A 12,576-nucleotide genomic window follows, 5' to 3' on the forward strand; every position below is an offset into this window, starting at 1 on the left:
TTCACGGAGGTCAGACTCAGCTGAGCCACAGCTGATCGCCAGGCCCCCTCGTCATAATCCGGTTTAGCCCTGACCAGTGTGGCTCAGTGGACAGAGCGTCGGCTTGTGGACTGAAGGGTCCCGGGTTCGATTCCGGTCAAGGGCATGGACCTTGGTTGCGGGCACAACCCCAGTGGGGGGTGTGCAGGAGGCAGCTGATCGATGTTTCTCATCCATGTCTCTATCCCTCTCCCTTCCTCTCTGTAAAAAATCAGTAAAATATATCTTTTAAAAATAATCCGATTTAGAGCCAGTATTTTAAAAACCAACATATAAGAGGGTTCCGGGAGGAAAGAAAAAAAAATTACAAAGGCCCTGAGAAGGCATTGGCAGGAGCCTTGAAACCTATCACGTTTGCCACAAACTTGTGAATTTGTGAGTTCACATTCATGAAGGGGCATTTCCCCTCAGAGTGAGTGTCGCCACCCAGTGGACAGAAGCGGTACTGCAGGGGATTTTTTATTTTATTTTATTTATTTATTTTTTCTCTTCTCTAGAAATAGTTTTTTCTGTGGGTGGACAGAGCTGGTGGTCATTGAGCTAATGATGTCTCCTGTAGAGCCTGTCTTTCTCCCCATGATGCTGTCTGTGCCTCCCCCGTTATGGGCATATATATGTATATATATGTATTGGCTCAGGAAGGGAGGGAGAGGGAGAGAGAAACATCTGTGATGAGAGAGAATCATGGACAGGCTGCCTCCTGCACTGTGGATGGAGCCCTTGACCGGGAATCGAACCCCGGCCTCCTGGCTCAGTCACCGAGCCACGCCAGCCAGGCACACTTCAGACTGTTAAATGCCAGCGGCCTGGCCTTAGCCGTCACCTCCGTCTCGGTTTCTCTGACCCGCGATCGCCCGCCTCCTGGGCTCCTTCCTGCTCCCGACCCCTTTGGGGGGGCCCCGCTGAGAACTGGGGGGCCAGGCTTTCTCCGCAGGCCTGGCCGGGCCCGGGCCCCCTCCCTCCGGCGTGGCTGAGTCCGACCGCGCGGCTCCCGCCCGCCCCGCAGGATCATGCACGACGAGGTGAGCGAGACGGAGAATATCCGCAAGAACCTGGCCATCGAGCGCATGATCATCGAGGGCTGCGAGATCCTGCTGGACACCAGCCAGACCTTCGTGCGGCAGGGTGCGCCGGGGCCCGGGGAGGGGTGCATGGTCCCTCCTGCCGGCGTGACGGGGTCCCCAGCTGGACACCAGCCAGACCTTCGTGCGGCAGGGTGCGCCGGGGCCCGGCGCCGGGGGGGGGGGGGGGGGGGGGGGGGGGGGGGGGGGGGGGGCGGTGGTCGGGTACATGGTCCCTCCGGCTGCTGAGGCTGCCTCTCCTGCCAACATGACCGCAGGCCCCCGGGAGGCTGGGGGAGTGACAGGGGGTCCCCACAGCTGGGGGGGACAGTGACAGCGGGGCAGGGGCTGGGGGGAGTGACAAGGGGTCCCCACGGCTGGGGGGGACAGTGACAGCGGGGGAGAGGCTGGGGGAGTGATGGGGGTCCCTACGGCTAGGGGGGGGACAATGACATTGGGGGAGGGGCTGGGGAGTGACAGGGGGTCCCCACGGCTGGGGGGGACAATGACAGTGGGGGAGGGGCTGGGGGAGTGACGGGGGTCCCCACGGCTGGGGGGGCAGAGAGAGCGGGGGAGGGCTGGAGGGCGAGGCCCGGGGGCAGGGCTGCTGCCAGGACTGGGGTCACTCGGATCGTAAGCTCAGTCCCATGTTTGACTCCCACGGTGCTCAGAGGCCAGGGCCACCCCAGAAACGGAGTCAGCCAGGGTCAGTTAAGGGTCAGCCAGAGGTCAATCAGGAGTCACCCTAGAGATGGGGTCAAAGATCAGGGGTCACCCTGGAGACTGGATCAGCCAGAGGTCAGCCAGGAGTCAACCTGGAAACAGGGTCAGTCAGGGGTCAGCCAGAGGTCAGGGGCCAGGGGTCACCCCAGAGACAGGCTCATCCAGGGGCCAGCCAGGGGTCAGCTGGCCTCTCTGCCTGCAGGGTCCCTCATCCAGGTGCCCATGAGTGAGAAGGGCAAGATCCCGCGGGGCCGCCTGGGCTCCCTGTCCCTGCGGAAGGAGGGCGAGCGGCAGTGCTTCCTGTTCTCCAAGCACCTCATCATCTGCACGCGGGGCTCGGGCGGGAAGCTGCACCTCACCAAGGTGGGCGGGGCCGGGGAGGTGGGCGGGGCCTGGAGCTGCCCCTCCGCCGGGTGGGCGGGGCCTGGAGCTGCCCCTCCGCCGGGTGGGCGGGGCTCCGGGGAAGCTGGCTCGGGTGGGCGGGGCCTGGAGCTGACCCTCAGCCAGGTGGGCGGGGCTCCGGGGAAGCTGGCCCAGGTGGGCGGGGCCTGGAGCTGCCCCTCAGCCAGGTGGGCGGGGCTCCGGGGAAGCTGGCTCAGGTGGGCGGGGCAGGGGCGGGGGCAGGGCTCTCAGCATCACTGCCAGGGCCTCGCACACGGCACACGGCCCCAGGCCTTCGTGTGCGGATCTCCACAACGGAGGGGGGGGTGGGGGGGGTGGGGGGGTGAGAACCCCTCCATCGGAAAACCCCGGATCCTGGATCCCCAGCGCGGGCGTGCGGGGGGCAGCTGACGCATGATCCTTGCTCATGGCTGTTTCTGAGAGACAGGAACACCAGTGGATGGAATCAATAGGAATGAAAGTTTCAGTGTCGCTCGGAGCGTCACGCCCCCGGCCCCCGGGCCGCTCTCTTGCAGAACGGGGTGGTGTCGCTCATTGAGTGCACCCTGCTGGAGGACCCCGAGAGCACGGAGGAGGAAGGTAGGTGCGGGGTGCCCGTGCACTTACACAAACAAGCACGCACACACGTACACACAGATATACACACGCCCACACGTACACACAGATACACACACACATATACACACGTACGCACAGATATACACACGTACACACAGATATACACACGTACACACAGATATACACACGCACACACGTACACACAGATATACACACGCACACACGTACACACGTACGCACAGAGATATACACAAGTACACACAGATATACACGTGTGCACAGATATACACACATACACACATATATACACGTACACACGTACATATATACACGTACACGTGTGCACGCACAGATATACACACCGAACATGTACTGTCAAAAGGAAATTTAAAAACAACAAATATACACATCGAGATATACACACGTACACACACGTGTACACAGAGATATACACGTAGTCGTGTGCGTGCAAATATGTGCACACACAGATATGCACACGTATGCACACAAGTATACACACACGTACACACAGAGATGTTCGTGTGCACACGCACATGCACACTCGCTCAAGGCTGGGCCCGGGCGTGGGCCCAGGGGGAGGAGGGGCCAGCCCCTTCCCCGGACCGGAAGCAGCCAGAGGCCTGTGCCCTGGACGCCCGCCTCCTTGCAGGCAGAGCGTTAGGGTCCCGGCCCCGCCCTCCCCCCCCCCCCCCCACACACACACACACCCCACCACGCTCACTGGGCGGCTGACGGCTGTTCTGCACCCGGAAGCCAAAGGGCCCGGCCAGGAGGAGCACCTGGACTTCAAGATCGGGGTGGAGCCCAAGGAGGCCCCGCCCTTCACCATCATCCTGGTGGCCTCGTCCCGGCAGGAGAAGGCCGCCTGGACCAGCGACATCAGCCAGGTGAGCCCCTCACCCCTGACCCCCCCACCCCTGACCCCCCCACCCCTGACCCCCCCACCCCTGACCCCCCACCCCTGACCTCCCCACCCCTGACCCCTCCACCCCTGACCCCCCACCCCTGACCCCCTCACCCTGATCCCTACGCCCCTGACCCCCTGACCCCCCACCCCTGACCCCCTGACCCCTCCACCCCTGACCCCCTCACCCCTGACCCCTCCACCCCTTACCCCTCCACCCCTGACCCCCCACCCCTGACCCCCTCACCCCTGACCCCTACGCCCCTGACCCCCCCACCCCTGACCCCCCCACCCCTGACCCCTACGTCCCTGACCCCTACGCCCCTGACCCCCTTGCCCCTGACCCCCACGCCCCTGACCCCTACGCCCCTGACCCCTGACCCCCCACCCCTGACCCCTCCACCCCTGGGCCCCCCACCCCTGACCCCCCCACCCCTGACCTCTCCACTCCTGACCCCCTCACCCCTGACCCCTTCACCCCTGACCCCCTCACCCCTGGCCCCTCCACCCCTGCTGACCCCTCCACCCCTGCTGACCCCTCCACCCCCACTGACCCCTCCACCCCTGACCTTTCCCCCCCCGCTGACCCCTCCACCCCCACTGACCCCTCCACCCCTGACCTTTCCCCCCCGCTGACCCCTCCACCCCCACTGACCCCTCTACCCCTGGGCCCTCCATCCTGCCCCTGCCCGGACGGATGGACAGGTGGACGGACGGAGGGCGCCCTGGGCGGGGGGAGGGCCGGTGCCCGGCTCTCGGGGGGGATGGGCGGGCTCTGACACGGCCCTGTGCTTCCAGTGTGTGGACAACATCCGCTGCAACGGCCTCATGATGAACGCCTTCGAGGAGAACTCCAAGGTCACGGTGCCCCAGATGATCAAGTGAGCGCCCGCCGCGGGGTCGCGGGGTCGCGGGGTCCAGCGCGGCCGGCACTGGGCCAGGCGCCGGCTCCCGCACCCGGCTCTCGTCTCCGGGGTGTGTTGTCTGTGCGGAGTTTATGTCTGTTTGGGTTTGTGAGAGAAAGCGGGAGGAGGGGGAGAGAAACCCTGACGGGCGGATGCGTTCGCTGCTCCATTCTGTACGTGCCCCGCGCGGACAGGGCGTGCTCACGCCTGTCTGGGCGAGGGCTTTGGCTCCGTGGGTTTGGCATGAGGCTGTTTAAAATGTAACTTCAAAGCAGCAAGCAGACTGTCCAATGACAGCGGGGAGGGGAGGGAGAGCTGGGGGAGAGAAGAGATCAACCGAAGACTTGTCTGCAGGCATATACGCACAACCACTGGACGCAAAACTCTGGGGAGGGAGGGCGTGTATGGGAGTGGGGGGGGTTGGTAAGATATGTACACAGATAATACCTTAATAAAAAAAAAATGAGCCAAAGCTGGTTTAGCTCAGTGGCTAGAGCGTCGGCCTGCGGACTGAAAGGTCCCGGGTTCGATTCCGGTCAGGGGCATGGACCTCGGTTGCGGGCACCTCCCCAGTGGGGGGCGTGCAGGAGGCAGCTGGTCGATGTGTCTCTCTCATCGATGTTTCTAGCTCTCTATCTATCCCTCTCCCTTCCTCTCTGTGAAAAATCAATAAAATATATATATTTTTTTAAATGAAAAAAATAAAATAAAAATAAATAAAATGTGACATTCGAGCCCATATGGTGTGGCTCAGTGGTTGAGCGTCAACCCATGAAGCAGGAGGGCAGGGTTCGATTCGCTGACAGGGCACAGGCCCGGCTGTGGGCTCCGTTCCCAGTGTGTGGCGTGCAGGAGGCGGCCGATCTGTGATTCTCTCTCATCGTTCTTTTAAGTTTACGTCCATTGTAATAAGAGGGTAAGATGCTGATTAGACCAGGAGACCTTCCAGGCGTCCTTCGGGACAAAGCCATGGGGGCGGGGCCGAGGCAGAGGCCGTTAGGGGCAGTCAGGCCAGGAGGGGAGGGCAGTTGGGGGTGATCAGGCCTACAAGGGGGGACAGTTGGGGGCGAGCAGGCCAGCAGGCAGGGTGGTTAGGGGCGATCAGGCAGGCAGGTAGATGAGCAGTTAGGAGCCAGCAATGGCGAGAGGGATGTTCAACTGCCGGTTTAGGCCAGATCCCCTAAACGGGCAGTTGGACATCCTCTGAGGGGTCCCAGATTGGAGAGGGTGCAGAGAGGAAGGGAGAAGAGAGAGAGAGAAACATCCATGATGAGAGAGAATCATGGACCGGCTGCCTCCTGCACGCCCCACACTGCGGATTGAGCCCGCAACCTGGGCGTGTGCCCCGACCAGAATCAAACCCGGGACCCTTCCGTCTGCAGGCTGCCGTCCTATCCACTGAGCCACACCGCCAGGCCTCTCTCATCATTGATATTTCTATCCCTTCTTCTCTGAAATCAATAAAAACGTTTTTTAAAAAAACAACAACATGCCAAGACCGGTTTGGCTCAATGGATAGAGCGTCGGCTTGGGGACTGAAAGGTCCCGGGTTCGATTCCGGTCAAGGGCATGTACCTTGGTTGCGGGCACATCCCCAGTAGGGGGTGTGCAGGAGGCAGCTGATCGATGACTCTCTCTCGTCAATGTTTCTAACTCTCTGTCTCCCTCCCTTCCTCTTTGTACAAAATCAACAAAATATATTTTTTAAGAAAACAAACCAATAACAATGGCCGGTTTCTAAGAATATTGTTGCCATAAATAAATAAAAAGTTGCAGCCCCTTCTTGGTGTCCTTCCCCCAGAGTTTTTTTCTTTTTTTTTTTTATTGATTTTTCACAGAGGAAGAGAGAGGGATAAAGGGTTAGAAACATCGATGAGAGAGAGACATCGATCAGCTGCCTCCTGCACACACACACACACCCCTCCCCCCCACTGGGGATGTGCCCGCAACCAAGGTACCTGCCCTTAACTAGAATCGAACCCCGGACCCTTCAGTCCTCAGGCCGCACTGGTTTTGGCCCAAAGTTTTTCTTGTTCCACGAGCAGCCAGTCCTTCATCAGCCTGTCTGTCTGTCCATCCCATCTGCCTGTCCGCCCCGTCTGTCCGTCTGTCCCATCTGCCTGTCCGCCCCGTCTGTCTGTCCGCCCCGCCTGTCTGTCCGCCCCGTCTATCTATCCGTCCCATCTGCCTGTCCGCCCCGCCTGTCTGTCCGCCCCGTCTATCTATCCGTCCCATCTGCCTGTCCGTCCCATCTGTCCGTCTGTCCCATCTGCCTGTCCGCCCCGTTTGTCTGTCCGTCCCGTCTGTCTGTCCGCCCCGTCTGTCTGTCCGCCCCGTCTGTCTGTCCGCCCCGTCTGTCTGTCCATCCCATCTGCCTGTCCGCCCCGTCTGTCTGCCCTGTCTGTCTGTCCCCCCGCGCCGCCCGCAAGTTCTCCCGTCTGTCTGTCAGCCCCATCTGTCTGCCCTGTCTGTCTGTCCGCCCTGTCTGTCCGCCCCGTCTGTCCGCCCTGTCTGTCCGCCCCGTCTGTCTGCCTCGTCTGTCTGTCCGCCCCGTCTGTCCGCCCCGTCTGTCTGTCCGCCCCGGCTGTCTGTCCGCCCCGTCTGTCCGCCCTGTCTGTCCGCCCCGTCTGTCTGCCTCGTCTGTCTGTCCGCCCTGTCTGTCCGCCCCGTCTGTCTGTCCGCCCCGGCTGTCTGTCCGCCCCGGCTGTCTGTCCGCCCCGGCTGTCGGTGCCTCGGGAGACAGCGATGGGTGGGCCAGGACCCCGGGGCGAGCCCGGTGTGACCGGTGCCCCCCCGCCCCCGCAGGTCGGACGCCTCGCTGTACTGCGACGACGTGGACATCCGCTTCAGCAAGACCATGAACTCGTGCAAGGTGCTGCAGATCCGCTACGCCAGCGTGGGCCGGCTGCTGGAGCGGCTCACCGACCTGCGCTTCCTGAGCATTGACTTCCTCAACACCTTCCTGCACTCCTACCGCGTCTTCACCTCCGCCGCCGTGGTGCTGGACAAGCTCATCGCCATCTACCGGCGGCCCATCAGCGCCATCCCCGCCAGGTGGGCGCCGGCCGGACCGGGGGGGGGGGGGCGGGGGGCGGGGCAGGGGCGGGGCCTGATCCCTCCTCCCTCCTCCCTCCGGCTCCCGCGTGGCCACCTGGCTCCGTCCTCCCGTCTCACCGCTCAGCCCCGCTTTGAGGGCCAGCCTGCCACACCTTCCCCATTTAAGAAAGAAAGTCCAGCCAAAACCGGTGCAGCTCAGTGGACAGAGCGTCGGCCTGCGGACTGAAAGGTCCCGGGTTCGATTCCGGTCAAGGGCACGGACCTTGGTTGCGGGCACAACCCCGGTGGGGGGTGTGCAGGAGGCAGCCGATCCGTGATTCTCTCTCCTCTTTGATGTTTCTCTCTCTCTCCCTCTCTCTTCCTCTCTGAAATCAATACAAATAGTTAAAGAAAGAAAAAGGGAAGGGCGGAGCGAAGGAGACAGGGAACGTGTTCCCGCTCTCTGAGCCCGCATCCTGGGCACAGCTGGGCCGTTCAGCAAGGCTGGGGGGTGGCTGTGAGGGGGGGGGGAGGCAGGCCTGAGCCTGTGATGTGCCCCGGAGGTCCGGATAGGAGTCTGTGACTGGGCCGTGGTCTCGCTGAGCCCGCTGGTGCCCAGCGTCTGAGGCTGGGGACCGCGTGGGCGCTGTGCTCCCCGTTACCCCAGGCACGACGTGGGCTCCCGGCTGTCGGGGGGGGGGGGGCAGGGGAGGCCAGGCTGGCCCCGGGTGCAGCCGGAGGCACGAGGAGAACCAGGGCCCTGCCCCCCTGCGCCTGCGCTCCCCGCCTGCAGCCCCTGTTCTCCCGCTCGGGCCTCCAGGGCGGGCGGCTCTGACCTGGGCATCAGCCCCCCCGGGGGCCCCGAGAGCAGGAGACGCCCCGGGGCCACGCCGACCCCCTCCCCCGCCCCCGCAGGTCGCTGGAGCTCCTGTTCGCCAGCACCGGCCAGAACAACAAGCTGCTGTACGGGGACCCCCCCAAGTCCCCCCGCGCCGCCCGCAAGTTCTCCTCGCCGCCCCCGCTGTCGCTCACCAAGACCGCGGCCTCGCCCATCCGCCGGCGCAAGCTGTCCCTCAACATCCCCATCCTCACGGGCGCGCTGGGCGGCGCCCCCGGCGGCGCCCCCGGCTTCGCCGCCGTGGCGCCCCTCGGCAAGGCCGCGCTGGACACCGGCAAGCTCTGCGTGGCCGGCGGCTTCGGCAGCAAGGCCGGCGCCGAGGCCGAGGCGGCCGAGAAGCCGGGGGAGCCCCTGGCCCCCGGCAGGCAGGGTGAGCGGGCCCGGGGGACTCACCTCGGCTCCCGGGGGAGGGGGTATAGGCGGGGGTGGGGGTGGGGGGGGGGGGGGGGGCCTCTGAGTCCCCGGGGTGTCCCCTCCACAGGGAACACATCCGGGGCCAGGCCACAGGCACCACCAGACCTAATCCCACCCCTCAGACTGGGTGTGTGTGTGTGTGCACATGTGTGCGTGTTTACATGTGTGTGTGCATGTGGGCACACACATGTGTGTACTCGTGTGTGTGTGTATGTGTCCGTGTGATTTGTGTTGTGTGCATGTGTTCGTGTTTGCATGTGTGCTTGCTTGTGTGTGTGCATGTTTGTGATCATATGTGTGCTTTGTGCACATGAGTATTCATGATTATGTCCAAATGCTTGTGTGTGTTTGTGTATATGATTATATGTGTTCAAGTGCGCTTGTGTGCGAATATTCATGATTATGTGTGTTCAAGTGTGTTTGTGTATGAGTATTCATGATTATGTATGTTCAAGTGTGTGTTTGTGTGTGAGTATTCATGATTATATATGTTCAAGTGTGTGTGTGAGTATTCATGATTATGTATGTTCAGGTGTGTGTGTTTGTGTGTGAGTGTTCATGATTATATATGTTCAAGTGTGTGTTTGTGTATGAATATTCATGATTATATATGTTCAGGTTTGTGTGTTTGTGTTTGTGTATGAGTGTTCGTGACTATGTTCAAGTGTGTTTGTGTGCATGTGTGTGTGTGTGTGCACACGTGTTGGACACTATTCTAAGGAGAAGACCTGGCGTCCAGTGCAGCTCCCTCGCTCCGTCGCCGAGGAAACGGGGGGCGGGAGGTGTGCACCGTCCGCTCCCCAGAGTGTGTGCCCACGGGTCTCCCTGCGATGGGGCCCGGCCAGCGCTGACACGTCACACACACCCTCCCGCTCCCAGTGTGGCGTGGACCAGCCGCGGCGGCCCTCCCCCCCACACACACCCCCCCACCCCGCCTGCCCGCCCCGCCCTCGGCTCAGACTCCGCTCACCCTCCCCCACGGCGAACCCCTGCATTCTGTCTCGCCCGCACCCGCAGGCCCGAATCCCAAGGCCGGGGACCGCCCGGCGGACGTGAGGCCGTCCCCGCCCCTCCCGGGCTCCGGGGTCTCCGTGCGGGAGGAGTCGGACCCGGAGCAGAGCCAGAGCGAGGAGGCCGACCCCGAGACGTCGCCCACCAAGTCCCCGACGACACCCAAGCCCGTCAGGAGCAAAAACCCCTCAGGTACCGCCCACCCGAGGGCGTGCAGCCCCGGGCAGGGACGGGTGGCCGAGCCCAGGGGGGGGCGGGGGGAGCGGGCAGTGGGCCCCACGCCCCGTAACCCGGGGTGGCCATGGGGGAGCTGGGAGGGGCCTGCTCTCACCCGGCATCATCCCTGGCCCCACCCAGGGCCACTCCTGGGAGCCCCGTGAGGGGCCTGTTACTCCCATTTTTCTTTTTTTTTTACATTTCATAGGGAAGAAAGGAGGCAGGAGAGAGAAAGAGAAACATCCATGATGAGAGAATCACTGATTGGCTGCCTTCTGCACGCCCCCAGTGGGGCGGAGCCCGCAACCCAGGCCTGTGCCCTGATGGGGAATCGAACCGTGACCCCCTGGTTCAAGGTCGATGTTCAACCATTGAACCACACGGGCCGGGCCTAACAGTCACTGTTGATAGCATCTGCAGACACAGAGCTGTTTGTACGGTCCTAATACCTTTCACCTTCACCACCCTCCTTGAGGGGGGGGTCCTACCCCCACTATCCAGAGCAGGGGTCCTCAAACTTTTTAAAGTGGGGGCCAGATCACGGTCCCTCAGAGAGCTGGAGGGCCGGTCTATATGAACTACTAATTCCTACTGTAACACCTCGGCTGCGCTCACTGCCCAAAAAACCTGGCGGGCCGGATCAGACTCCTCTACGGGCCGCATGTGGCCCGCGGGCCGTAGTTTGAAGACGCCTGATCCAGAGATTGCCTCCTGAGACCAGAGAGGTTAAGTAGCTCCCTGAGGCCACACAGCACGGAGGGGAGGACGCGGCGTGCCGGGCTCTGTATCCCGCCACGCCCGGCCTGTGCCCCGGGAGATGGAGAAGGCGGAGGGGGTGGCGCTGGGGTGGGCCGGGGTGCGGGTTACGGGGTGCAGAGCACACGCCCTGGGACCCTGGCCTTCCTTCCTCCCCAGAGTTCCCCCTGTTTTCCTACAACAACGGGGTGGTCATGCGGTCCTGTCGCGAGCTGGACAACAGCCGCAGCGGCCTGTCGGCGGCCTCCGCCTTCGCCATCGCCACCTCGGGCGCCAACGAGGGCACCCCCAACAAGGAGAAGTACCGGCGGCTGTCCCTGGCCGCCACAGGTGCGGGGCGGGTAGGGGTGGGGGTAAAGGGGCGAGGGATGGGCTCACGGGGCCCCTTCCTCCCGCCGCCCGCCCTCCTCCTGCTCGGCCTGCGCCCAGCAGAGGCCCGCCACCCACGGCGCCCGGCCACCCCTCCCGCCGCGCTCCTGGGAGGCCCCGGTGGGCGGGGGTGGCAGCCGTCCCACCGGACCGAGGAGCGGCCCAGCCCGCCAGGCCCGGGGCAGGAGGCGAGGCGCGTGGGAGGCCGGCTCCGTGTCCCCGTGACCCCCGCCCTCTGCCGCCAGGCTTTCCCGCGGACCAGAGGAACGGGGACAAGGAGTTCGTGATCCGCAGAGCGGCTACCAACCGTGTCCTAAACGTGCTGCGGCACTGGGTGTCCAAGCATGCGCAGGTGGGCGGGGCCGGGCAGTGAGTGTCCAGGCATGCGCGGGTGGGCGGGGCCTGGCCCTGGGTGTCCAAGCATGCGCAGGTGGGCGGGGCCGCACAGATGGGCGGGGCCTGGCCCTGGGTGTCCAAGCATGCGCAGGTGGGCGGGGCCGCACAGATGGGCGGGGCCTGGTACTGGGTGTCCAGGCATGCGCAGGTGGGCGGGGACGGGACAGATGGGCGTGGCCGGGTATTGAGTATCCAGGCATGCGCAGGTGGGCGGGGCCTGGCCCTGGGTGTCCAGGCATGCGCAGGTGGGCGGGACCAGGATAGGTGGGCGGGGCTGGGCAGGTGGCCACGTGCCTTTCTTTTTTTAAAAAGAAACATACATTTTATTGATTTTTGCAGAAAGGAAGGGAGAGGGATAGAGTTAGAAACATCGATAAGAGAGAAACATCCAACAGCTGCCTCCTGCCCGCCCCCCATTGGGGATGTGCCCCTTGACCGGAATCGAACCTGGGACCCTTCAGTCCAAAGGCCGGCGCTCTATCCACTGAGCACACCGGCTAGGGCGCCATGTGCCTTTCCTGGGGAGGTCTGCGGGCGCCGCTGGGACCCCGCCGGGACCCCTGAGAAGGGAGTGAGGCGGCGCCTCCGCCCGCGTCGGACTGGAAACCGCCGCCTCCCCGGCCCTGAGCCGGACCCCGCGGGCAACCGGAGTGCCCACAGCCCGGCGCCTCTCCCCCAGGACTTCGAGACCAACAAGGAGCTCAAGAGCAAGGTGGTGGGCTTCCTGGAGGAGGTGACGCGCAACCCCGAGCTGCTGACCCAGGAGCGGAAGGCGGCCGCCAACATCGTGCGGTGGGGCCCGGGGCCGGAAGAGCCGGGGGGGGGGGGGGGCGGGGGGGGCTAACTGACACCCAGGGGTGGCCAGCA

At 63.6% G+C, this 12,576-nt stretch overlaps 1 protein-coding gene across 2 annotated transcripts in view; it reads left to right on the forward strand.

Moving 5' to 3' along the window:
- Positions 1 to 12,576, forward strand: part of RASGRF1 (Ras protein specific guanine nucleotide releasing factor 1) — a 45,493-nt gene that overhangs the window by 25,944 nt on the left and 6,973 nt on the right. The window contains exons 9-19 of one of the 2 annotated variants that reach the window (XM_036436318.2): positions 1,046 to 1,164; positions 2,026 to 2,186; positions 2,741 to 2,804; positions 3,558 to 3,691; positions 4,507 to 4,589; positions 7,419 to 7,667; positions 8,565 to 8,917; positions 9,979 to 10,164; positions 11,104 to 11,274; positions 11,559 to 11,665; positions 12,389 to 12,501. In XM_036436318.2, coding sequence (XP_036292211.1) covers positions 1,046 to 1,164; positions 2,026 to 2,186; positions 2,741 to 2,804; positions 3,558 to 3,691; positions 4,507 to 4,589; positions 7,419 to 7,667; positions 8,565 to 8,917; positions 9,979 to 10,164; positions 11,104 to 11,274; positions 11,559 to 11,665; positions 12,389 to 12,501 — 1,740 coding nt within the window. Of the gene's footprint in view, positions 1 to 1,045; positions 1,165 to 1,226; positions 1,256 to 2,025; positions 2,187 to 2,740; positions 2,805 to 3,557; positions 3,692 to 4,506; positions 4,590 to 7,418; positions 7,668 to 8,564; positions 8,918 to 9,978; positions 10,165 to 11,103; positions 11,275 to 11,558; positions 11,666 to 12,388; positions 12,502 to 12,576 lie in introns of those variants that run through there. The other variant, XM_036436319.2, reaches the window with a different exon arrangement.

The sequence above is a fragment of the Pipistrellus kuhlii genome, unplaced genomic scaffold (assembly GCF_014108245.1).
Source record: "Pipistrellus kuhlii isolate mPipKuh1 unplaced genomic scaffold, mPipKuh1.p scaffold_m20_p_134, whole genome shotgun sequence".
Lineage (NCBI taxonomy): Eukaryota > Metazoa > Chordata > Mammalia > Chiroptera > Vespertilionidae > Pipistrellus > Pipistrellus kuhlii.